Raw genomic sequence first — 27,419 nt, 5'->3', positions numbered from 1 at the left:
TTTACCGCAACTTCCATGCGTTAGACGCATGTGATTGTCGTCCACGTCCTCTTTGTGGTAGACTGGCTTCAGCGCGTGTGTTTGTCTGCGATTGTTAGTTTCAAATGCATGCGTTTGATTCTTGCGATAGATACAAATATAGACACTTTGGCACGGAATCAGGTTTTTTCGGACGTTTTCTAGGATCAGAAGGAATCGATAGAATAGCGACTGGTCGAAATCTCGAGACAGCGATGGGTTCTCTGCCCCTGCGGGGATGGAGCGACAGTTTTTTTATTCATTGACAGATTGATTATCAATCAGCATAATATTAGGTCAGTGAGGATTTAGGTGTTAATCGATGCAAAACTCAATTTTTCACAAATTCTAAGTATTATCACTGCATTTTCTAACTGTTAGCCCTCATTATTCTAAATAAAAGTTTTATAATAACTGGCATTTCTGCCAGTTATTAGAAAGCAGCCAAATAGGTTATGAGGTATTTACAGAGAATAAAAGATTATATGCACACTTATCGAAAATCAGAAGTTTTGGAGATCATTGGGTGTTCTAATTCCCATTATGCTGGATGCCAGGACACTTTGCGCGATCCACTTTAGGCTATATCTTCATGTTGGTTGGAGGAGTTGTATCTTGGAAAAGTGTTAAACAAACACTTATGGCTTCTTCTACCATGGTTGCGAAGATTATAGCATGTTATAAGGCGTCCAATCATGGAATATGGTTGCGAATTTTTGTCACTAGGTTGTGGATAGTGGTTGGCATTAAAAAAACCACTAAAATTATTTTGTGACAATAAGTCGGCAGTGATGTATTCCAATAATAATAGAAACAATACGAAGCCAAAGCATGTTACGTGAAGTTTCTGGTTGTTAAAGAAAGAGTTCAGAATGGTCAAATTTTGATAGAACACATAGGAACAAACTCGGCAAACCCATTGATTAAAAGTTTACCACCTAAAGTTTTTCATGAGCATGTTGCTCACATGGGTGTTAGTCACTTTTCTGATTTCATGGTTTAGTGAAAGTTTGTTATTGAGGATGTTCTTTGACCTTATATTGTTTATTTTCTATATAGAATAAAGTTAATGGTTTATGTTTTATTATCTGAACTTGTTTATCATGCATGCAGTTTAGCATAAAGTTTTTCTTTTTAAAGAATGATCTCACTAAGGAATTTGAACTAGTTGGAAACATGCATGATTTAGATCACTTTGCATGTAGTTTCCATGCTATCCATCCATACTCGATCTATGTCATTGAATGTATTGGAATTGGTGATCAAGGAAGATTTAGTTGTAAGGGTAGTGACAAAAGTCGCCTTGATTTCGTGCTAATACAGGAGATGGATCTGATTGAACTAAAGGGGAATTCTATTATTGAAATAACCTGTTTATGCACGCTTAAAGTTTATGTGATTGAATTATATCAGGTACACAGACATAGTCCAAGTGAGAGATTGTTAGACATATTTAAATAATAATATGTTTAATTAAAGTATGGGTTATATATGTGGATTAATAATTTATCACATTAGGTTTTTAGATTGGGTCATATTATGTGATCTAATTAATTAGGGCCCTAAATTTCTAATTGAGTATGGGCTTAATGGATAAAGCTCATTCCTAGTTAATTAGGGTTTAATGGGAACCATAATTGAACTAATATATAAAGAGAGCTTAGGGTTATGGTCCCCAATATACCAAAACAATACGCACTCAAGTCTTTCTTGAATCTCATTTAGATAGTGATCTCAATTAGGCCATTCAGAGTTTTGGTTGAGGAAGACAGTAATTGTCATCAATTTTGCAATGGAATCCGGTATGTTATTCCTGACAATTTGGCATTGAATGATACTAAGGTTTATCTATTCAATATAGATTTAAAGCAATTATGCTAACAAAATCTCCAAGAATCAAAGTAGTCTTTATTATGAATCAAAGGTTATCAAAACAAAAAGACAATCTTTCTATTTATAGAGAACTAAAAAGCAAACTAATCCTAATCCTACTTAATAAAAGAAACTAATCCTAATCCGAATAAACCAAAGAAACTAATCCTAATCCTAATCAATCAAGGAAACTAATTTAATCCTAATAAATCAAGGATTTAACCAAGATACCCTAAGTTACCATGTTCCTACCACATAAAAATAACAAAGTAAAAATTTCTCATAAACTAATAACTCTGACTCAAAAACCAAATCAAGCACACAAAATCAAGTCTAATTAATTAATACACAATTCCGATGATTGAATAAGTCTTTTGAAACTCACAAATCTTAAAGAATATCAAACTAATAGTGATGTTTTTCTTTGAGATTTCATTAATTTTACATTATTATCTAAGACGATATTAATTATACATCAATTTTGGGTTGTATCAATTTAAACTCTGAACTTACATAAATATATTAATTTAAATCCTGAATTTTTATGTGGATCAATTTATACCTTCCTTCAGATTTAGCTTGAAAAATATCAAGCAAAACATTTAATTTTTTTCAATGAAACTCATGAATTGTTTTAAATGAATCGATATAGAACCTTTATTAAAATTATATTGGAGAATCGTCAATGCATAAATTCTTAAGTGTGTAGACTTCTATAAATGTCGATTTAACAAAATAGATGAAGATAAATTTGGATGAAAATTTTTCAAATAAATCTTAAGTGAGAATCTAAATTGCTTCGCTTGTATAAGTGTAGAGATCTAATTGATAAAATTATAAGTCTCACACAATGTTTATCTAAATAAAACATAATAGAGCTTAAATTGGTACACTCGTAAAAACTTAAGGTTTGAATTGATACAACTCCAAAAGTTTAGGGTTCAAATTATACAATAATTAGCTTAGGGTTTAAATTGATACAACCACAAAAGTTTAAGAATATAAATTGATATTTGTCCTTACATCTATATATTCATTAAATGCACATAAGAATATTTTCATCAAACAATTTTTGAAACTAGAGTTGTCAAAATTATAGCAATTCAAATTTAAGGTAAATATATCAAAGTTTAAGGTCTAATTTGGTGAAATCAAAGATTTAAGAATAAAATTGATATATTTTGTCTAATTCAGAGTACATTTTATTTGTTCCTATTAAAATAAAAAATAAATAAATAAATAAGTCAAAGTAGAACATTTATTGAAGTTTTAGACTTCCATTTAACAGATTCTTTTTTCTTTTTCTACAAATTTGTATATATACATGAAATCTGAAGTGATGCACCAGCGTGCATATAAACAGTATTTCTTTTAGAACAAATATAAGTAGAGTGGAACTATGTTTAACTCAATAGTAATTGAACTGTATTAATTTTATTTATCATAAAAAAAAATGTAAAGTACGAAAATTTGAACATTTGATCTTGAGAGAAGGATTACATGCTTATTACCGACTTGATTTTTAAAGTTATATAAAAAAAAAATTTGCTTCCAACATTACTTCCTAATTGCAACAATAGCTCATTATATGTTCTCAAGTTAACTTCGTAATAGGGAAAGTTTGCCTTTTTTTTTTCCCTTTGCTGGGTATATATGTCAATCATCTTTGAGATTAGAGGTCACCAAGGAAGATTGAAAAACCGATCCAATCGACCAAAACCGGATAAATCGACTTCAATCAACCGGTCTAATATATTTCTCGATCAGAATCAGTTTTACAAATATCAATTCGAACTATGTTCATGTTGACAGCATTTTTCAATTGTATTCCTTATACTAACATTTTTCAATTATAATCTTCTTATGTAAAAAAATTCATGGTTTGATATTCCCCACTGATTTAACAAAAGTCGTTTAATTTCTCTTTTAAATTTTGATCCACTATTGATAATGAGGAAGAAAGAGATCTTTGTCAGTGCTAACTTGGATCTCGGATTCTTTGTCAACACTGACTTGGATCTCGAGGGCACAAAAAGATGGTGATTTCCAAATAAATTTAGATTCTCAGTACATTAATGATTAGTAAAGATTTAAGAATAGGAACAAAAAGAGCACCGTTGAAATTCTAGCAACTAAAACAAAAAAAATATAAAAGTTTACAGACCAAGTACAAGAATTAAACCAAGGAAATAACAATGGCTCAATGTAATAGAATACATGAATTCCGCAGCCACACTTTCTACAAACAATTTTATTTTTCAAGTTAAGGTTAATCATAAATAAGAAAAGGAGAAAAAAAATGTGTGGAAATATTTTGCACTTGCCAAATACAACTTACACATGTAATATACGCTTTAAACTTTCTAATGTTCAAATTACAACTACATCCCTGAACTTTCAATGTTTTGTCAACTTTAAAAGGGTCTCACAGATAAATTTCAAATTTTGTGTCCATTAGATTCTTGAGTTTTTAAAAATATCTAATGGAACCTTAAACTTAAAATCTTGTATCCAATAATTTTGTGTTTAATAAGTCCTAGCCTATTCAATTTTTTTTTTTTTTTTTTTTTTTTTATACCTTATATTCTTCTGTAGATGCTTACAATTTTGTGTTGCGATCATTATAATTTTTTTTGAAATCTCAAATATACTAAACACAAAATTAAAAATTGAAAGTCTGATTAGACATAGAATTCAATTTTATATCATTCGATTAAATAATTTTTAAAACTTTTAGGCATGTCAAGAACTTACTAAATACATACGAAAGTGAAAGTTGAATGATCTATTAATCAGGTTGAGGCGAGTATTGGTGGAGCTAGGTGACAAGAACTAAAACAGTTCAAAAACTAAAATAGATTAAACCAAAAAGTTCAAATCCCTTTATCAAATGTGAATATGAACTAATATACAACACAGTCCATAAAGATAGCAAATGAGGTCACCATCCTTATTTTCTGACCAGAAATATCACATGAGATAGAATGAGAACTCTCTCATATGAAAGAGATCAGGGAGTAAAATTGCTATTGTTCTTGATATGTAATCATGCAAGTATTACCCTTCTCAACCTAATTATCTATATCTCTAAAGTTCCTAATAATAATAAACAATGATCTATTAGTAAACATAAAATTATGGTATAGAGCTAGAAAGATGTCAACATAAGACAAAAAGTGGAAACTTTAAAAGCCCCTTTATATACTTTCAGTTCATTCCTACCCTTGATAGAGATAAAGGGGCAAAGAAAATGTGACAGGGATTGAAGAATGAACTGAAAGAGAAGATTAAAAGAATGAACAGGAAGTTTTCACTTTTCAGGTTGGAGGATGATTTCACTAAAGCCTATGTTTTGGATCTTCTATGTTGTATGTTAAGTTTATGTAACATTTCTTTTCTTGTAAATTGAGATTTTACACCAACACAAGTATTAGAAGCCAAGTTAGAAACTCTGATGGAGGTGGATATTTTTACATTCTAACAAACTTGGGGATAAATTAGAGGGAAAACCCTCATAACTTTTTTTTAATCTAAAGATAAAATGAATCTGGGAAATCGCTTTCCTTCTTCCTTCTTCTCTCTACCGAGAAGACAAAGTGAATACATGGCAAAAAATAAAAGCATGGGATTACTACCGATGCCTAGATATTGAATAAATAGAAATGTCATGGATGAGACCTTTTCAAGACACGCCTACCATATGAATGACATCGAGAGCAGCTTTTGAAGATGATAATTTCTGCAGAATTTTATAGATTCTACACAACTTCTGAACTCTAATACTTGGACTACTGATGTTCGCTGAGGTGTTTGAGGACGATGGAGATGTTTTGAGGAAGATAGATGAGCTACAAAGTTGAACAAGATAATCTAGGAGGATTTGATATGCTTGGCTGAACAGGTTAGATTTGAAATATGTACTGCCCACATGTTCTACTAACAGATCAAGATCCCCAACCAATGTGAAATGGACAATTCAGTCAAACTTACCCCCTCCCCCAAGAAAAGTAAATGTAGGGATACCTCAGCTCTGCCTGACCCAGTTTCTTCCTAAGCTATGCCTCAGGCCAAGAACCTCATACTATTTGCCTGTGCCCAAAACCAAACTTCAGAGTTGTGCTAGATACAGCACCATCACCTGAAGAAACAAAATAAACAATCAGTAACAGATCAACAGTAATATACTCGTACATTTGTCAGCATTTGGGTAAGCTCAAAAGTACTTGACCAATCTTACAGGTTAACCATTCGACCATAAAACATTTAGCTGCTTAGAAACTTGCAAGGTATTTGACTATTAGTACCCTAGGTAGGTAGGTACAATGAAATTTGAACTCACTCTCCCAAAGTCGCTTATACTTTTTTTCACTTGTTGTGATGATTATCAGGTCAATCCATGGTAGTTTATTTAAAGTGGAATGTTTAACTGCCAAGCAGAGAAATGACACCATTATGCGGCAGGCCGTTCTCTAGATAAATATGTTTTATAATTTGTGAGGGATCCTCGTATCTACTGAACATGGTTTTCTTTTCACTTCTACAATTTAACAAATTTCTCTAAACATTTGCATAGCGTAGATACTACCAGAAACATGAACCTTGAAAGATTAGTCTGGGGGGAAAGGGGCATTCATGAGATTCATGATTTTTTGTATGAAAACTGATATATCATTTGTAAGTCTAAACGATTCACCTTACTAGAGAATAGTGAAAGAGCAATGCACGTAAGCTTAAATTTAGAGGATGAAAAGCATTTTACCTTACAATGATGACTAACTAGACTTCTCCCTTTAATATGTTCATGCTTCAAACTTCAAACAATATTTATTATTCTGATTACTTTCAGACGTCCAAATGTTCACTCCCAACTAGTCCTTTAATCACTCGTGATCTCATGGAATGCTATATAGTTATGTCGGAGGTTAACCAATATTCCCTTCTTTCATATGGCATAGTGAAGATGCCAAAAGGCAAAAAGAATTCCAGGTTTAATTAGACACCCTTATTGTAGCTTAGACGAACAGAACCCCTGCCCTATTTTATCCTATTAATATATACCAATAAATCATAAATTTCATTGGTCTTGTTGTGTGATCTATCTCCTGAAACAAAGCCATGAATTGTTCCATTTAACTCGATGAAGCTCCAACCTGGTTTCTTGACAAGATCTTTCTCATACACAACACTACGTAACTTTTCGACTTCATGCCACTGCCCAACACTAGCCTGTGCATTGCTCAACAAAGTATAATAGCCTACATTGTCGGGTTCTAATTCAAGAAGCCTGTGTGCAGCATAGTTCGCGATTTTATTGTCTCCATACACCCGGCAGGCTCCCATAAGAGCACCCCAAATCCTGCCATCACGGAGATTTGTCATTCTCAATATAATTGCAAAGGCCTCTCTTACTCTTGTTGATCTACTCAAAAGATCAACAAAACAAGTGTAGTGCTCTAAATCAGGCTTAATATCGAAGCTTGATCTCATTGAATAAAAGATTTCACAGCCCTCGCTTACAAGGCCAGAGTGGCTACAAGCAGATAACAGACTTAAGAACGTGACACTATTTGGGGCCACTTCTTCACTCATCATCTGATGGAACAGATTGAGGGCATCAATACCTAGTCCATGAGCACCATATACGTCAATCATGGAAGTCCACACCACAACATCTTTAGTTAAGATCAGGTCAAAACATTTTCTAGCAGAAGCAATGCTTCCACATCTTCCATACATGTTCAGGAGAGATGTTTCTAAGTGTGTATTACATATCTCCAATCCATAGATTCGGATAAGGTAACAATGTATTGCTTTACCCAACTGCAGAGCTCCCAAATAGGCGTAAGCATCAATTAAGTGTTTCAAAACTCCAACACTGGGTTTCAAGCCAGCAGCTTGCATTTGCTTGAAGATCTCAACTGCCTCATCGAAGTGTCCATTCTGAATAAAACTAGACATCATGGCCCCCCAAGTAATGATGCTCCTATTAGGGATTTCCTTAAACAACTTAGCTGAATTTTCCAACTCCCCAAACTTGGCATACATATCCAACAACGAAGTCTGCAGAATACTATCATAAAGGCCACTTTTAATTGCCAAGGAATGTAGATTTTCACCTAGTATCAGACACCCGGAATCAGATGTCGCAGTTGCTGATATAAGTATGGTTAATGTCTCAATGCTGAGTGTAACTTCACCCATGATTTTATTGAAGATATCCACAACTTTCAAAATATTCCCCACGGAGGAATAAAATGACATCAAAATATTCCACGAAACAACATTCTTGCAATCAATTTCAGAGAAAAAAACTCCAACTTCATCCTCCCCACCCAGTCGACTATACATTCGCAAAAACGAGTTCCGCAGACCTATATCAAGCAATAAACCATTCTTAACCACATGACATTGAAGCTGCCTTCCCAGAACAAAATTTTGAGTCGCACAACAAGCTTGCAGCATCACCATTGCTGTCACCGAGTTTGGCTCCAACTCCCTCCTCATTGCCTCAAAAAGATCCAAAGCACAAACAACATCACCACCATTAACATACGCCGAAATCATCGAGGTCCAAGAAACCAAGTCTCTGTTAGGCATTTCATCAAACATATGACGAGCATAAACCAAACACCCACATTTCCCATAAACCTCCATCATGGTATTACAGAAATACAAATCAGCAATAAACCCCATTCGAATTCCAACACAATGGACCATTTCCGCATAGAGTACATCAACCCAAATCGACATAATAACATGATTAAGAATCGGAAACGTGAAACCATCATGCTCAACTCCCACCTCCCTCATGTTTTTATACAACAAAAGGGCAGAAAGGAACAAACCCGAGTCGAAGTGGGACTTGATGATGGAGTTCCAAAGCATGGGTTCCGGGTCTGGGAAAGCGTTGAGAACAGAGACGGCACTGGGAAAGTCATTGAAGTTGGCGTAAAGGCGAATGAGCTTGGAGGCAATGGAGACGGTGTCGAACCCAGATGAGAGAATGAGATGGGCATGGATTTTCTTCAGAAGAGAAAGGTCTTGGCATGATTGTAAAAGAAGAGAAGGGTTTTGTATAAGAAAGGGCTGTGAGAAGTGAATGGTTCTCAGGTAATGGGGGGAGAGTAAAGAAGGGAGTTTAAGAGGGCTGGAGGAGAAGAGAAAACGTGGGAAGACATGGGAATGGAAGGGAATGGTGTGTGATGAAAATGACGAGAACAGAGCAAAGGCAGAATACAGAGATGCTTAGCTTTGATTTTCTTGAATAAAAAACGTTAGAAATGAAGAAGAAAATTGTTTGGTGAGTGTGTCAGACCGCCATGCGACGATACCAGAGAAAGATACAGCCAACCGAGAACGATCCTCTACCGGCGAGGGATCCCGTTGAATATTCGCAACAAGATCCCTCTCCCTATTATCCAAGGAAGATGTTTAATTTAACTGAACACTTCCACCTCGGAATCAAATGGAGCAAATATTTTTTAACATGAAATAAATTATTGATTTTATTGAAAGATTTCAATAAATAAAATCAAGTTGGTTAAATTATTCAATATAAATATTATATTGAGCAAATTTAAAGAATTTACATAAATTCGTTAGTCAAGTTTTAATTAAATATAATAAAATTCTAATAAAATATTAGAATACTCTAATGGGAGGAAATTAGTATATACGATATATCAAAATTCCAGCTCTCACATCCTTAGTTAATACCGTGAGATTCATGTTCGACTTCGTGTCGTCCTAGACGCGACCTTCTTCAAAAAGTATTTGCATAGGTCAATAACAAGGTGAATGGGGAAAGTATTCATAGTAAGTAAGAGGGACGGGTGTCAACGTATCCCATGGTCTCCTCCATTAGATTACACCTTGAGATTCCTATGATCTGTCTGTGTGTCGTTCTAGAGTGACCATCCCTTCGGAGAGCCTCATCATAGGGATTGAAACAATGCAAACTCTAGCAATGGATAGAGTTTCTTAGGTTAATCTTCAACAGTTGTCTTTCCCTTCGGTAGCCTGTTGAAGCATACCTCTAGGATCCGAAAATGGAAGGGTCACACTTACAAGATAAATTAAGTTAGTTAATGAATCCTTGACCGAAACAACAGTAGCTAAAAACTATAGGAATATGAGTTATTTTGGTGTTAGTGATTAATTGAGATTGTCTCAATTCAGGGGAGGCGTAACTAATCACCCTTCGGTAGTTGTTGCTCTAAATCTCTGAAGTATCATTGGAAAAACTTAAATCAATAATTTAATTAGGATTCTATGATTATATGTGTTTTTGCTAAATTGATTGGATAATTAAGTAACGGGATATGACAAAGATAAATAATAAGGTCAATTATTTGTTATATATTTCAGCATGTCTTCCACAATCATCTTTGCTTAAAAATGAGAAATTCGGTAAAAACTATGTAACGTAGAAATCTAACCTGAATACGATTCTGGTTGTTGATGATCTGCGGTTTTTCTTGACGGAGGAATGTCCTCCAATCTTCGCTCGAAATGCATCTAAAGTGTTTAAGGATGCTATGACTGTTGGATGAAGGCCAATGACAAGGCCCGAGTCTACATCTTGGCAAGTCTATCTGACGTTCTTACCAAGAAGCATGAGGTCATGATGACTGCACGTCAGATCATGGAGTTCTTCTAAGAGATGTTTGGACAAGCGTCCACTCAAGTCCAACACGACGCCCTCAAATACGTTTACAATGTGCGCATGAAAGAGAGCTAATCAGTGAGAGAACATGTTCTCGACCCGATGGTCCATTTCAATATGTCGTTGAAATGAACGGTGCGGTCATAGACAAGCAGTGTCAAGTGTCCTTTATTTAGGAATCTTTTTCAAAGAGTTTTCTTCAATTCCACAGAAATGCGGTAATGAACAAAATACAGTACAATCTGACTACCCTTCTGAACGAGTTACAGACTTTTCAATTCCTCATGAAAGGTAAGGGACCAGAAGAAGGAGAGGCCAAATGTTGCCCATTCCAAAAAGTTCCATAAGGGCTAATCCTTTAGAACTAAGTTTGTTCTTTCAACTTCTGGTACTAAAAGAATCCAAAAAAAAAAAAAAAAAGAGAAAGAGAAGGCTCTCGCTACTGGAAAAGGCAAAGGAAAAGCTGAGGCTGACAAGGGCAAATGCTTCTACTGTAATATAGATGGTCACTGGAAACACAATTGCCAAAAGTACCTTGCTGAGAAGAAGAAAGAGAAGGAAGATAAATATGATTTACTAGTCCTAAAAACTTGTTTAGTGGAAAATGACCATGATGCCTAGATACTTGATTCAGGAGCTACTAATCACATTTGTTCTTCTTTATAGGGAATTAGGTCCTTCTAGTAGCTAGAAGAGGGTGAAATGACGCTCAAGGTAGGAACTGGAGATGCCATTTCAGATCGTGCAATAGGAGCTGCTAAGTTATCTTTTGGAAATAGATTTTTGTTTTTAGAAAACTTATACATTGTTCCCAAGATGAGGAGGAACCTTATTTCTATTTTCTGTTTGATTGAACAATCATACTTTGTTTCTTTTAATTCAAATGAAGTGTTCATTACGAAAAATGGTGTGGCTATTTGTTCAGCTAAACTAGAAGACAACTTATATGTGTTAAGACCAACTAAATCAAAAGTAGTTTTAAATCTTGAGATGTTTAAAACTTCTAATACTCAAACTAAAATGCGAAGATTTTCTCCAAGTAACAGTGATATGTACCTTTGGCATTGAGATTAGGTCACATAAATCTTGATGGGATGGAAAGATTGGTAAAGAATGGACTTCTAAGCAAGTTAGAAGATGATTCATTACCTCCATATGAATCCTGTTTCGAAGAAAAAATGACTAAAAGACCTTTTAGTGGAAAAGGTTATAGAGCCAAAGAGCCCGTAATGCTTATACGTTCGGATCTTTGTGGTCCGATAAATGTAAAAGCTAGAGGAGGGTATGAATACTTCATCTCTTTTATAAATGATTATTCAAGGTATGGTTACTTATACCTAATGGAACATAAGTCTGAAGCTTTTGAAAAGTTTAAAGAGTATAAGGCTGAAGTTGAAAATTGTTGGGAATGTCCTAGAACTCGTAGTTTGTGTTAAACATTCTATTTATCAATAATAATGACTTGTTGATTTTGCATCTTATTATGAAAATCTAATAAACATATCCTTGGCTATAGTCTAAATGTTGTAACTTTATGTAGTGACATAAACAGGATCAAGTTGACAGTATATAGCCTAAATGGTCTAATAGAAAAGCATGCTTTATTTTCTGCCAAAATTAGTGAATATGAATGCTTATGGATCCTTGATACTTCCACTACATGTTATTTGACTCTTATAATTGGTATTAGAGCATCTTTTAAGCATTCAATTCGATTTAATTTTGGTGTGGTACATGTTTTTCATGAGATATATGAAACTGATACACTAATATGGTTTTTTGAGTTTTGCCATTTTAATTCTCTTTAATTTCTTAATTAAATTTATAATTGGCTCTTGTTTGATGAGCTTTTATGTGTTAGCAAGAGTCTGTAATTTATTTGGAGACATTAGAGTTGAAATTAAGATGTAATTGCAGAAACAAGTGAAAGAGGCCGAGTTGCTGTTCCTGTTTTTCAACTTCTGCTCAAATTCGTTGTTTAGGTTTAGTTGTTAAGCGATCGTTTAGTTCCAGATGTTACACGATGTGAAGAAAAGTACAATCGTATAGCAATGTGGCGTTGTCGTGTGATTTTGGCGTTAAAACGATCGTGTACCTGCGGGAGCTAAGCGATGTGTTTAAATGCTATATGATAGCACTACGCGATTGTTTAGCTTTGGCGTGGGAACTAAATGATACATTCGATTTGCTAAACGATGGCACTACACGATCGTTTAGCTACGACGCGTGCTAAGCAATGCGATGAAATGCTACACGATACCGCTGAGCGATTTTTAGATGCGGAGCTAAGCGATCGTGTAGATGAATTGCTAAGCGACACGATGATGTTCTATACGATGGAGCTAAGCGATCGTTTAGCTGCAGCGGATACTAAGCGATGACATGAAAGTGTTGGGCGATCGTGTTAAGCGATCGTGTAGTTCTATGCGATAGAGCTAAGCGATAGCAAGGCGATGGAACTAAGCGATCGTGTAGTTCTATACGATAGAGCTAAAAAATCGTTTAGCTTCAGCAAACACTAAGCGATCTTGTACCTATTCTCAACATAAGGCGATGACACTAGACAATTGCCTTCAGCGCTACATGATCGGCCTTAGCAAGACTTTGAGGTTGGACCGAGAGCAGCCGGTTCGATCGATTTTCTCAAGGTCCAATCTGATTCAGCCTCAAAGGGCTTTTGATTGGTTTGATTCAGACTTTGTTGGTCTGGTTCAGACTCATCCAGTTCAGTTCAAGTTGCTTGGGTTCGGTTTGGAGCGATTCGAGCAGTTCAAAGATGGTTTTAAAGCTGTTTGTAATAGTTAGGCATCTGTTTGCTTGTTTATGCCAAAACAAAAACCATATCAGTTAGTATTTAATTGTTTATGCATGAGATGTATGTAATAATTAAATAATTCATGTATATGCATTGCCATGTAGATTTAAAACCCCACCGTAGGAAGCATGTTACATGCATTGAAAGTATGTTATAACAGTTATAATATATAGTATGCATGTTAGGGTTATGTTTAATATAATGGTTATATTAGATACCTTTGTTGAATGTTGTGGATGAAGCATGTATAAATTTTGTAAGTTGTTATAAAATTGGTTAGACATTTAAAATTCATAACAAAGAACAGTTGCATGCTCACTTAGGTTAACAACTAGTTTTAAATGTTAAAATAGATTGTTACCTTATAAAATTCGGTTACAAACTCATATCGGTTCATAAACCTGTCTAAGGCTGGGGGTACTTAAGTTGACGGTTTACGGAACACCTCCTACCTAGGGATTATGACCGAACGATTGAGAGTTGTTAACTGATTTTATGAGCTTGCGTGAGTGAAGTGAGGTAATAAAATGGTTTATCACCTAGACATTATAGGTTAAATCCAATTATAAGAGTTATACTTGAATAGACCACTTAGACTTAGGTTATATGAAATTAGCCATCATGTAAGAATGTATCAACAGCAGCGGAAGCACAAAAATCATCTAAGCACTCAAATTCACTAATTTTGGCAAAATATAAAGCATACTTTTGCAGAAAAAATGAGTTTCAAGACATACCTCTTGTAGAACTTCTTCAAAGCTTCTTCACAAGCTGCTATCTTCTTCAAATCTTGTTGTAGACCACCTCAAGATCTTCCCCACTATTCTCTTGGTGCTCTAGATTGAGTTTTGGGACTCAAAACAAGCTTAAATCAATGGTAGAAAGAGAAATGTTCACTGCGAAAAATCAGCTGAAGAACTCTTTCTTCAAACCAATTTTTCTCTCAAAATTTCTATAGGTTGCATGCTCGATTTTCACTCCAATCTCTTCATTATATTGCATATCAAAGAGAAGAGTTGCATGAGTTGCAGCTCATGCTTGGAGAAGACAAGGCAAAGATAATGTCATTTGAGTAAGCTACTTGGTGATGGATAATGGAAAAATCTTTTTTTTCCATTTTGTGTGTTTTTGGTTTTTACTTTTCTAATTTTATCTAAAAATAAAATTTTGATTTTAAAAAACGAAAAAATTAATTAAATAAAATTTAATTAATTTAATATCAAATATTAAATTAATTTTAATACATATCCATCTTCATATATTTAAATCATATTTAAATATATAAATTCTCCTATTCCGTTTAATTTTAAAATTAAACATATAATTATATCTCATATAACTATTAATTCCCTTAATTCTAATTTGAACGATTCAAATTAACTTATCATGCTATTCTAGAGCTAGTCTGTTATGAGTTATTAGGGGGACCTCGCGGACCTACAGATCATGGGCTTCAACGATCCGAGATTAATTGGATAAAGTCATTAGGCCAAATTAATCCTCATTCATTAACTAATGGGTTACTCCACTAAAGCTCATAGTTGCACTCCCCTCACTGTAGATATATTATGTCCACATGATTTAACCATAATCAACAAGTTGACCCTTTATAGGTTGTTCGTAATAACGATTGGGTCAAATATCTGTTTTACCCCTGAGATTACGTCTTATTCCTCAAGTCCCTACTGATCCTTTAATGAACAACTGGTTGTGATCCAATCACTAAACCAAACTCTCTCAGCCCAGTGAAAGGGTGGAGCCCCTTGTTCAAGATCTAGATTCAATACTTAAGAGAACAACCTTTCTCCTATCCCTAAATTGGATAGGCGTGAACTCTGTCTTGCTATGTTCTCAGTTATCTATCCGATCTTACCCCTAAAATGAGAGTCTTATTGAGTCGACGTTGTTGAGCCAACCCTCAACTATGCAAATCTAAAGGTAATCCCGGATAAACAGGAGTTCATAGTTAGCTCAAGATTAAGATCGAGTTACCTAGGTCATCTAGGTGAAATAGTCAGTCTTAAACAGTAAACAGCGTTATAAAGTAAGAGTGACTTATTTCTTAGTTCTGATCTTATGCAAACTCATTGCATAGGACGCCCCCACTCCTTATGTCATAACATGTACGAATTAGGATCACATCGTGTGTAACACTTTACAACTCTTTGTAACAACTACAGAGTAGGCCGCATCCAATGGTGTTACCAGAATAAGGTACCCAAACTCATTCATGTACCATAGATCATTTTGACTATTTACTCAAACTCGATCCACTCTTATGTCTCAACATAAAGTTCAAGTACTCATACAATAGTCATGGGTCTTAGTTTATTGGATTTAGACTTTCATACAATTTATGAGATCAATAACAAGTATATTGATAATAGAAAATGTTTATTATTTTACAAACTGCGAGTTTTTAGGACATAAAACCCAACACGCCATGCCTAAGTAAAATACCCAAACATTTAGAACACTTCAGTAGGAGATTAACAATATATTTTATATATAGTTATTAGCTTTCACGTCTTCAAAAGTTCACACTATGAGATCCATGCTCGGCTTCTTGTCGATTTTACCTCGACTGCTTCATATAGAAAGTGTTTGCATGGGTCAATAACAAGGTGAATGCGGGAGGTGGTTCATAGTAAGTGGGTGAAGGAAATGTGTCAACATTGTCCTACGGTCTCCTCCATTAGTTTGAACCGTGAGATTCCTATGTTGCGCTTGCTATTGTTTTTATGCGGCACTAGCTAGTCGTTAACCACAGCGATCCCTATGGAGGGTTGTAACATAGAATTCGGAACAACCCAATCTTCAGTAAAATGAATAGGGTCTTATAGTTTTGTCTTGGATATTGTCTTCTATCTTGGAGGCATATTCATACCATCCTATAAGAACTAAAAATGGTGGGTCACACTTACAAGAATTACTAATTGTTAGTAAAGATCTTAACCGAAAATGATAACCAAAAGAACTATTGGAATATGAGTTATTCTGGAAATAGTATTTGGTCAAGAACTGTCTTGTTTTTGTGAAGGAATTCTTGACTACCCCACGGTAGCATTTGTTCTAAATCACTTAAGTATCGTTGCAAATAAATAAAGATTTATTGGGTACTTTATTAGTTTTGCTAAAAATGGATTTAGATGCATATTTAATAGAGTTTGTTTAAAATGTTTCAACAATGTTGAACTCAATCATACAATTGCTTGCTTCTGATAAATTTAATGGAGAGGGTTATTCGAATTGGAAGTCAAACATCAATACAATATTAGTAGTAGACGATCTGAGATTTGTGTTGACGGAGGAGTGTCCTCCAGTTCCCAATTCAACGACTACCCGAAACGTTCGGGATGTCTATGATAGGTGGGTGAGGGCGAACAAGAAAGCTCGGGCCTATATCTTGGGGAGTATATCTGATCTACTCAACAAGAAGCATAAGATCATGCCCACATCCCGTGAGATTATGACATTATTACAAGAGATGTTCGGGCAATCGTCATCGTCTGTTAGACATGAAGCCATCAAATATGTTTATGTGACTCGCATGAAAGATGGAACCAACATAAGAGAACACGTTCTCAATATGATGGTTCATTTTAACATTGCGGAGGCTCACGGGGCAATGATAGACGAGGCAAGTCAAGTGAGCATGATACTAGAATCTCTTCCTGTGAGTTATCTGTCGTTCAGGACAAACGCTGTCATGAAAAAAATCACTTATAACTTAACGACGCTGTTGAATGAGTTGCAAACTTATCAATCTATGATGAAACTGAAGGAAAAAGAAATAAATGTTATTTCGAAACCGAAAAAAATTTACAAGGGGTCCACGTCAGGTATGAAACCCGTTGATGATAAGAAAGCTGTCATTCTTCTTCTAAGGATAAAATCGTACAAATAAAGAAGAAAGGAAAAGGGAAAAAGAAAGCCACTGCAAAGAAAAACAAAAACAAAACTCCCAAGGGAAAATGTTTTCATTATGGAGAGATTGGGAACTGGAAACGAAATTGCCCAAATATCTGGCTGATAAGAACGCAGAAAAGGCTAAACAAGGTAAATATGATTTACTGGTTGTTGAAACATGTATAGTGGAAAATTCTCACCTTACCTGGATATTGGATTCAGGCGTCGCTAATCATGTTTGTACTTTTCTACAGGAAACTAGTTCTTGCAGAAATGCATGCCATTTTAGTCCTTTTACTTAGAATTATGAAGGTTGTTAGGCAGAATATGCGACAATCATGATAGGAATTCACGAGAAAGTGAGCTTGCGTCGATTAGCATGTTGAATCTCAGTTAACCCGTTATTTTTGCGTTATTATGCATTCAATGTTCTATTTTTGTAGCTAACGCAGGAAATGAACGCAAACGTGGAAACTGGACCACCGCATAGACGACCGCATGCGGAGAAACACTCCATTGCAAAGGCAAACGCATCGATCAACACATGGATGTTGCCGTAATCATCTGTATGCGTCCATCGCATGGGAGTTGCACTCGTCAAGCGATTGCGGTCATTATGTAGAGTTGTGATATTAAGCGAATGCGGCCATTGAATGATTAAGGCTGCGCAACAATGCATTCTAATGGGATCAACGCAAGGTTGGTGGAATGAAAGCATCAACGCATCTACCTCGAGAAAAACCAAAAGATGATGTTGACATTTCACCTACCACGCCATTAGTGGTAGAGGTTCAGAAAGGACTAACGCGCCGAACGTCCGACTCAAAGCAGTCCAATTAATGTTGTCGGTGACCTAAGCTCTATAAATAGAAACCGATGAGCAGAAATTCAAGGGATCCAAGGTTTTTGCCTGAGGTTCGCCTAGGGCGGATCCTTGCAATCCAGACAAACGCTTGAGAAGATGGCTGAGATTTCTTCACCTCCTTCATCCATTCCGAGTGAAGATCGGAGCTAGATCTCGAGAGAGTCAGTTCTTTCGCCCATCCATGGCACCACCGGCAGTCTTGACGCACATCTGCTGGGACCTTACTCCACATGACTAACTAATTAATACATCTTAGTGGGTCTTGTTGCGTTGATGCGGTGGTTTGGTTTTCGCGTGGATGTGTTAATTAGTTAGTCATGATGACCGAAATCACTTGATGAGTGCAACTCCCATGCAATGGACGCATAGGGATGATTACCACAACATTCATGCGTTGATTAATGCGTTTGCCTTTGCGATGAAGTTTTTCTTCGCATGCGGTCATCTATACGTGGTCTGGTTTCCGCGTTTGCGTTCATTTCCTGCGTTAGCTATAAAAATAGAACATTGAATGCATAATAACACAAAATAACAGGTTAGCTGAGATTCAACATGCTAATCGACGCAAGCTCACTTTCTCGTGAATTCCTATCATGATTGTCGCATATTCTACCTAACAACCTTTATAATTCTAAGTAAAAGGACTAAAATGGCATCCATTTTTGTATGTCATCAAAAACCATATGAATTTTGGAAAGGACGCAAAGCGAGTTTACGTTATTTTTGTATCTGGGGTTGTCCAGCACACGTGTTGGTACATAATCCTAAGAAATTGGAAACATATTCGAAATTATGCCTATTTTTAGGATACCCCATAGAAACAGAAGGAGGATACTTTTATGATCCCCAAGAAGATAAAGTGTTTGTATCAACAAATGGAACGTTCTTGGAAGAGGATCATATTAAAAATCATCTCCTCGCAGTAAACTAATATTGCAAGAACTGTTTAAAGATACTACTGATAGATCAACAAGAGTTGTTGATCAAGTTGGTCCATCAACAGTGGTTGTTGTCCCGTCACGTCCATCCCAAGAGTTGGGGATGTCTTGTCGTAGTGGGAGGGTTATTCAACAACCTGAACGCTACATGGATTTAACAGAAACTCAAAACATCATACAAGATAATGATTTAGAGGATCCATTAACCTTTAATAAGGCAATGGAAGATGTTGATAGGGAACAATGGATAAAATTCATGACGATTAAATGGAATCTATGTATTTCAACTCTGTCTGGGAACTTGTAGATCAACCACATGGTGTTACACCTATAGGTTGTAAATGAATCTAAAGAGAAAACGAGACCAAACTGGAAAGGTACAGACCTATAAAGCTAGACTCGCAGCAAAGGGTTTTACCCAAAGAGAATGAGTTGATTATGAAGAAACTTTTTCTCCCGTTTCCATGATCAAATCAATAAGAATACTTATTGCCATTGCCATATATTATGACTATGAGATATGGCAAATGGGTGTCAAGACAACTTTTTTGAATGGCTATCTTGATGAAAGTATTTTTATGTCTCAACTTGAAGGGTTCGTTGAAAAATGACAGGAACAGAAAGTCTATAAGCTTAATCGATACATTTATGGATTTCAACAAGCATCCAGATCCTGGAATATCGGATTTGACACTGCGATCAAATCTTATGGCTTTGAACAGAATGTTGACGAACCTTGTGTATACAAGAAGATAGTCAACAAAACTATAGCATTTTTAGTTCTATATGTTGATGATATCTTGCTCATTGGGAATGAGACAAGTTTTCTTACTGACGTAAAGAGATGGTTAGCAACACAGTTTCAAATGAAAGATTTGGGTGATGCTCAATATGTTCTAGGAATACAGATCTTTCGGAACCGAAAGAATAGAACATCGGCACTATCTCAGGCATCTTATATTGACAAGATGTTGTCAAGGTATAATATGCAAAATTCCAAGAAAGGTTTATTACCTTTCAGGCATGGGATTCATTTGTCGAAGGAAAAATGTCCTAAGACACCTTAAGAAGTTAAGGAGATGAACAGAATTCCATACTGCAGCTGAGAGTTTGATGTACGCTATGTTGTGTACACGTCCTGACATATGTTTTGCAGTTAGATTCGTCAGCAGGTTCCAATCCAATCCTAGACACGGTCATTGGACCGCTGTCAAAAATATCCTCAAGTATCTAAGGAGAACGAGGGACTATATGTTTGTGTATGGACTTAAGGATTTGATCCTTACAAGATACATTGTTCTGATTTTCAGAATGACATAGATTCTAGGAAATCTAACTCAGGATCAGTTTTCACTCTTAACGAATGAGCTATATTTTGGAGAAGCATCAAGCAAAGTTGTATAGCCGACTCCACCATGGAAGCAGAATACGTGGCTGCATGCAAAGCTACTAAGGAAGTAGTATGGCTACGCAAATTCTTGGTTGATTTGGAAGTCGTTCCAAATATGCACCTGTCTATCACACTGTATTGTGACAACAGTGGTGCAGTTGCCAACTCAAAGGAACCTAGGAATCACAAACGTGGAAAACACATTGAAAGAAAGTACCATCTCATCCGGGAGATAGTACACAAAGGAGATGTGATCGTCACAAAGATTGCCTCTGGAGACAACCTTGTCGATCCATTCACAAAGGCCCTCTTGGCTAAAGTTTTCGAGGGCCACCTAGTTGGATTAGGACTTCAAGTAGTGTAATCTAGGGCGAGTGGGAGAATGTCTATAGTATTATAGATGCCCTAGTTTATTGTATTTTTTTCATTATGTTTCTTAACATTATATTGTATATATTTGTTCTCATTGGAGTTTTAGTCCAAGTGGGAGATTGTTGAGAATGTCCTAGAACTTATAGTTTGTGTTAAACATTCTATTTATCAATAACAATGACTTATTGATTTTGTATCTTATTATGAAAACCCAATAAACATATCATTGGCTATAGTCTGAATGCTATAACTTTATGTAGTGACATAAACAGGATCAAGTTGACAGTATATAGCTTAAATGGTCTAATAAGTATATGGATGAAATTGGGTATCTCATCCTAGTAACACTATTGGATGTAGCCTACTCTGTAATTGTTACAAGAAGTTGTAAAGTGCTACAAACAATGTGATCCATAAATCATTCATGTTGAGACATGTGAGTGGGGACATCCTATACAATGAGTTTGCATATAGACTGGACCACGAAAATAGTCACTTTTCTTTATAACGACCGTTTACTATTAAAACTGACTATTTCATTTATCAAATAACCTACGTTAACTCGATCTTAATCTTGAGCTAGCTATGAACTCCTGTTTGTTCGGGATTATCCTTTGATCTGCAAATGGTGAGAGTAGTCTAACAACACTGCTCAATAAGCTTACCATTTTGAAGATAAGACCAGATGAATAGCTGAAGACATAGCCTTACAAGATGGGTTTCACTTCTACCCTATTTAGGGTTAGCAGATAAGTTGTTCTCTTAAGTACTGATTCCAAGTCTTGAACAATTGGGGTCATGCCTTCTCATGATAGAGAAAAGATTTGATTCATAGAGATTATGAATCAGAATTGTTTATTAGAGGGTCAATGGGAACTTAAGGAACAAGATGTATTCATAGGGGTAAAACGGTAGTTTTGACCTAGTTGTGATAACAAACAACCTGTGAAGGGTTGACTTACTGATTATGGTTATTAGGTGGACATAATATATCTACAGTGAGGGGAGTTCAACTATGGGCTATAGTAGAGTGTCCCATTAGTTAATGAATGGGGGTTAGATCAGACTAATGAGTTTAGCCGATTAATCTCGAATCGTTGGAGTTCATGATCTGTAGGTCCGTGAGGTCCCCCTACTAGCTCATAAATGGTTAAGCTTTAGAGTAGCTTGAGAAATTAATTTGAAACGTTCAAATTAAACAGAATAGGAGAATATATATTTAAATATGATTTAAATATATGAAGATGATTATTGTGCAAAAATTAATTTAATATTTGATATTAAATTAATTTATGAAATTAATTTTAGAAAATCATTTTTCAGTTTTATAAATCAAAATGGTTTTGAAATCAAATTTTGATTTTAAAAAGAAACTGGAAAATCGGTTTTGCATGTTCAAAAATGGAAAATGTTGATTTTCCAATATCATCTTCTTTATGCTCACACAAAGTCCATTTCCTTCTCTTCATTAATACTCCAAGCATGAGCTGCAAGCCATGCAATTCTCTTCTTTTCATGTTCATCTGCAATAAATAAAGAAGTATGGAGTGATTTGAAGGTATGCTAACACAGAAATTTTGAGAGAAAATTTCAGTGAGAAGAAAGTGTTCTTCAAAGTGAGTTGTTGTGAGTCTCTGCCTGTTCTTCACAGTTTCAAGTTGTTCTTGAGTCCCACAACTCGGTCTAAAGCTCCAAGAGGATAGTAGGGAAGATCTTGAAGTGGTTCACGGTGATCTTTGGTGAAGACTGTTATGGATTGATCAAGTTCTTGGAGAGTTCTTCAAAGGTATGATCTTAAAACCCTATTTTTAGAAAAGCATGCTATAGTTTCTGTCAAAATTAGTGAATATGAATGCTTATGGATCCTTGATACTTCTGCTGCATGTTATTTAACTCTTACAAAACCTATTAGGTCAAACAGTTATAACACTTCAATTTGATGGAGGTGGAAAGTACATGGATTTAGAATTTCAAGACTATTTAATAGAACATGGAATACAATCTCAACTCTGCACATGGTACACCTCAGCAAAACGGTGTATCAGAAAGGAGAAATAGAACCTTATTATATATGGTTCATTCTATTATGAGCTATGCTCAATTGCCTAACTCGTTTTGGGGTATGCAATAGAAACTACAGTTCACATCTTGCATAATGTTCCCTAAAAAAGTGTTTCTAAAACACCATCCGAGTTATGAAGGGGGCATAAACCGAGTTTACATTACTTCAGAATCTAGGTTGTCCTGCACATGTGTTAGTGACAAATCCTAAAAAGTTTGAACCTCATTTAAGATTGTGCCAATTTTTTGGTTATCCTAAGGGGACAAGAGGTGGCATGTTCTATGACCCTCAAGAAAATAAAGTGTTTGTATCGAAAAAAGCTATATTTTTAGAGGAAGATCACATGAGAGATCATAAACCACGTAGCAAAATAATATTAAGTGAAGCTACTGAAGAATCAACAAGGGTTGTTGATGAAGTTGGTCCTTCATCAAGAGCTAAGGAAGAAGCCAACACTTTAGGTCAGTCTCGTCCTTCTCAATCATTGAGAATGCCTCGATGCAGTGTGAGGGTTGTGATACAACCTGACCGTTACTTGGGTTTAATTGAAACTTAGACTGTCATGTTAGATGATGGTGTTGAGGATCCATTGTTCTATAAACAGGCGATGAATGACGTAGACAAGGACCAATGGGTCAAAACCATGCTCTTGAAATGGAGTCCATGTATTCCAATTCAGTATGGGAGCTTGCAGATTTACTTGAAAGGGTCAAACCCATAGGGTGTAAATGGATCTACAAAAGAAAGAGAGATGTAGCTGGAAAGATACAGACCTTCAAAGCTAGACTTGTAGTAAAAGGTTATACCCAATGGGAAGGAGTTGACTATGAGGAAATTTTTTCCCCTGTTGCTATGCTCAAGTCTATAAGAATTTTCTTGTCAATAGTCACATATTATGACTATGAGATATGGAAAATTGATGTCAAGAATGCTTTACTAAATAAAAATCTTGAGAAGAATATCTTTATGTCTTAGCCTGAGGGATTCATAGCCCAAGGTCAGAAACAAAAAGTTTGCAAGATGAATCGATCCATTTAGGGATCAAAACAGGTATCCAGATCTTAGAACATTAGATTTGATACAGAGATCAAATCTTTTGGTTTTCAAAACGTTGATGAACCTTATATCTACAAGAAAATCATCAACGATAAGACATCTTTTCTAATACTTTATGTGGACAATATCCTACACATTGGGAATGATGTAGGGTACCTTATTGACATTAAGAAGTGGTTGGTAGCTCAATTCCAAATGAAAGATTTGGGAGAGGTGAAGTATGTACTTGGATTCAAATCATCAGGGCTCACAATAAGAGAATGCTAACTCTATCTCAAGCAACTTATATCAACAAAATTTTGACTCGATATTTGATGCAGAACTCTAATAAGGGTTTGTTACCTTTCAGGCACAGGGTTCAGTTATTTAAGGAATAGTGTCCTAAGACACCTCTAAGGATATGAGACGTATTCACTATGCCTCATATGTGGGTAGCTTAATGTATGTTATGCTCTACACTAGGCTATACATTTGTTATGCATTGGTAATTGTCAGTGGTTACCAGTCCAATCCAGGGTTAGACTACTAGACAACGGTTAAGAATATCCTCAAGTATCTTAGAAGAACGAGGGACTACAAACTAATGTATGGAGCTAAGGATTTTATCCTTACAGGATACCCCGACTTTGATTTCCAAACTGACAAGGATTCTAGAAAATCTATGTCAGAATTAGTGTTTACCCTAAACGATGGAGCTGTAGTATGGTGTAGTATCAAACAAGGTTGCATTGTAGATTCCACTATGGAAGCTGAGTATGTAACTGCTTGTGAAGCAGCAAAGAAAGCAGTTTGGCTAAAGAAGTTCCTAAGTGATTTGAAAGTGGTTCCAAATATGGACTTTCCCATCACCTTATATTGTGACAATAGTAGGCAGTAGCCATTGCTGATCCATTTATGAAGGCTCTCACGGCTAAAGTGTTTGAGGGTCATCTAGAGAGTCTAGGTCTACGAGACATGTACATTGTATAATCTAGGACAAGTGGAAAATGTGTAATGGGTATATGGATGCCCTAGTTTATTGTATTTATTTACAATAATCTCGCCTTTTAGATTGTGTACAACCCACTGACTAGAGTTTTAGTTCAAGTGAGAGTTTGTTAAGTTTTATGTCCTAAAACTCGAAGATAGTAAATTTTATTAATTGACCGTCATCAATGAAGAGTTAAGAATGTTAAATCAATAAATGTTATTGTTTGTTTTATTGTCTATTTTGTCTTAATAATCCTAAATCTAATAAACTAACGTCCAAGGTTGTCTTATGAATCTTGAATTGTTTATGGAGACATACGGGGATCAATGTTCAAGATATAGCCTAAACGATCTATAGTAAAAGGATAAGGCTGGGTACCTTATCCTAGTAACACTATGGATACAACCCACTTTGTATTTGATACAAACGTAATGATCCAATGCATTCGTGTAGATGTTCGTGCTGATTGTATATGTTCAATTTCGAATGAAATTTTGAACGATCCTTCTGTTGCTCATAGAAATCCTCATGTACGATTTCCTTCAGGGCGTAAATATCATCTCATCAAGGAGATAGTGCATCAAAGAGATGTAGTCGTCTATCAGATAGCCTCAGAAAACAATATTGCTGATCCGTTTACAAAGGCCCTCATGGCTAAAGTGTTTAAGGGTCACCTAGCGAGTCTAGGAATACGAGTTATGTAAATCTAGGGTAAGTGTGAGAAGTCATAGGTATATGATGCCCTAGTTTATTGTATTTATGTTCTTCCTCTCACATTCAACATTGTATATATATATATATATAACCCACCGAAGTTTTAGTCTAGGAGTTTGTTGGGTTTTATATCCTAAAACTTGTGGTTTGTAAACATTAAACTTATTCCATTTTGCAATAAATATGTTATCGAGGTTTATTCAATAAAATTGTTATTGAATGTGTGAATTGCACCTTTAAGAACCCTAAATCCAATAACCTAAGAACCCCTAGTTATAGCATGAATTCTTGAACTATATGTGGAGACAGAAAAGTGGATCAAGTTCAAGTATATAGCCAAAATGGCCTGTATAAGGATAAAGTTAGGTACCTGATCCTGGGAACACTATGGATATGGTCCACTTTGTATTTGATACAAACGATGTGATCTTGAATCGTTTATGTGGAGACATGCGAGTGGAGGCATCCTATGAAAGAGTTTTCATAAGACTGGACCACGAAATAGTCACTTTTACTTTATAACGTCATTTACTGTTAAGACTAACTACTTCAATTTGATGATCTTCACCTAAGCTAACTATGAACTTCTATTTATTCGGGATTATCCTTTAATCTGCATGGGTGAGAGTGGCTCATCATCGTCAACTCAATAAGCCTCCCATTTAGGGATAAGACTAGGTAGATAGTTGGAGACATAGTCTTGCAAAATGTAATTCACTCCTACCCGATTCTAGGGATAGTAGATAGGTTATTCTCTTAAGTGCAGACTTCGGGTCTTGAACAAGGGGCCCCCCTTCTCATGGGCCTAAGAGGGACTCGGTTTGGTGGTTGGACCACAAAACAATTGTACATTAGAAGATCAGTGGGACTTAAAGAGCAAGATGTATTATAGGTGTAAAATGGTAATTCTTGACCTAATTATAATTACGAACAACCTGTGAATGATTGACTTACTAATTATGGTTAAAATTAAGTGGACAAAAATATATCTACAGTGAGAAAAGTGCAACTATTGGGCTTTAGTGGAATATCCCAGTAGTTAACGAATGTTGGTTAATTACATTAGACAGTTTAGCCGATTAATCTCGGATCGTTGGAGCTCATGATCTATAGGTCCATTAGGTCCTTTGTTAGATCATATCGGACTAATCTTAGGACAATGTGATGAGAGAATTTGAAATGTTCAAATTCGGATTAGGAAATAAGTATTAATTACATTTGATATAATTGACGTTTAAATTGTTGAAAGAAGAGTTGAAATATTTAAATATTACACACGAATAAGGATTCATGTTCGGAACTGGTGTTTATTATTAATATAATATTTGATATTAAATTAATTTTGTTAATCTAAATCTTATTAATTAATTATTTAAATTTAATTATATTAATTAATTTTATTTAAAAAATTTAAAAGAAATTAATTTTTATCTAAAATTAATTATTTGAATTTCTGAAATTCAGATTTGAAATTAAATTTCATTTTAAATGAATTTCTGAAATTCTAATTTAAATTGAAAAATAGGGTTAATGGGGAAATGTGAATTTCCCACTCATTTGAACACCTAATTCTTCACTTAATGCATGTTGATTTGTTGTCAATTTCTCATGCAATTTGGTTACATGAATTTCTCTTTAAATAAGAAAAAAAATTATTTGTTTAAAAGATTCATACAATTTTGTTTTTTTGAAAAGAATTGTTCTTTTTTCAAGTTTTTCATACCTAAACTTCCATACTCTCTAAACTCTCTTCGATTTCCTCACAAATTAGAT

General features: G+C 35.2%; 1 protein-coding gene across 1 annotated transcript; it reads right to left on the bottom strand.

Annotated features, from left to right (window-relative positions):
• Window positions 1-5,320: 5,320 nt before the first annotated feature.
• On the bottom strand, window positions 5,321-9,335 carry LOC120074281 (pentatricopeptide repeat-containing protein At4g35130, chloroplastic-like). Its single transcript, XM_039027358.1, has 2 exons — window positions 6,650-9,335; window positions 5,321-6,028 (listed from the first exon to the last, which is right to left on the bottom strand). The coding sequence occupies exon 1, from the start codon at window positions 8,773-8,775 to the stop codon at window positions 6,925-6,927; it is 1,851 nt and encodes a 616-aa protein (XP_038883286.1). The 5' UTR covers window positions 8,776-9,335; the 3' UTR covers window positions 5,321-6,028; window positions 6,650-6,924.
• Between the last annotated feature and the right edge of the window lie 18,084 nt (window positions 9,336-27,419).

Source organism: Benincasa hispida, chromosome 3 (genome assembly GCF_009727055.1).
Source record: "Benincasa hispida cultivar B227 chromosome 3, ASM972705v1, whole genome shotgun sequence".
In the NCBI taxonomy this organism is placed as follows: domain Eukaryota; kingdom Viridiplantae; phylum Streptophyta; class Magnoliopsida; order Cucurbitales; family Cucurbitaceae; genus Benincasa; species Benincasa hispida.
Note: the sequence above shows the minus strand (reverse complement) of the source record. Positions and strands in the feature narration are given on the sequence as shown.

Bases quoted from the DNA above. Each gene is read 5' to 3' on its own strand.
- LOC120074281 (XM_039027358.1), bottom strand. From the start codon at position 8,775: ATGCTTTGGAACTCCATCATCAAGTCCCACTTCGACTCGGGTTTGTTC.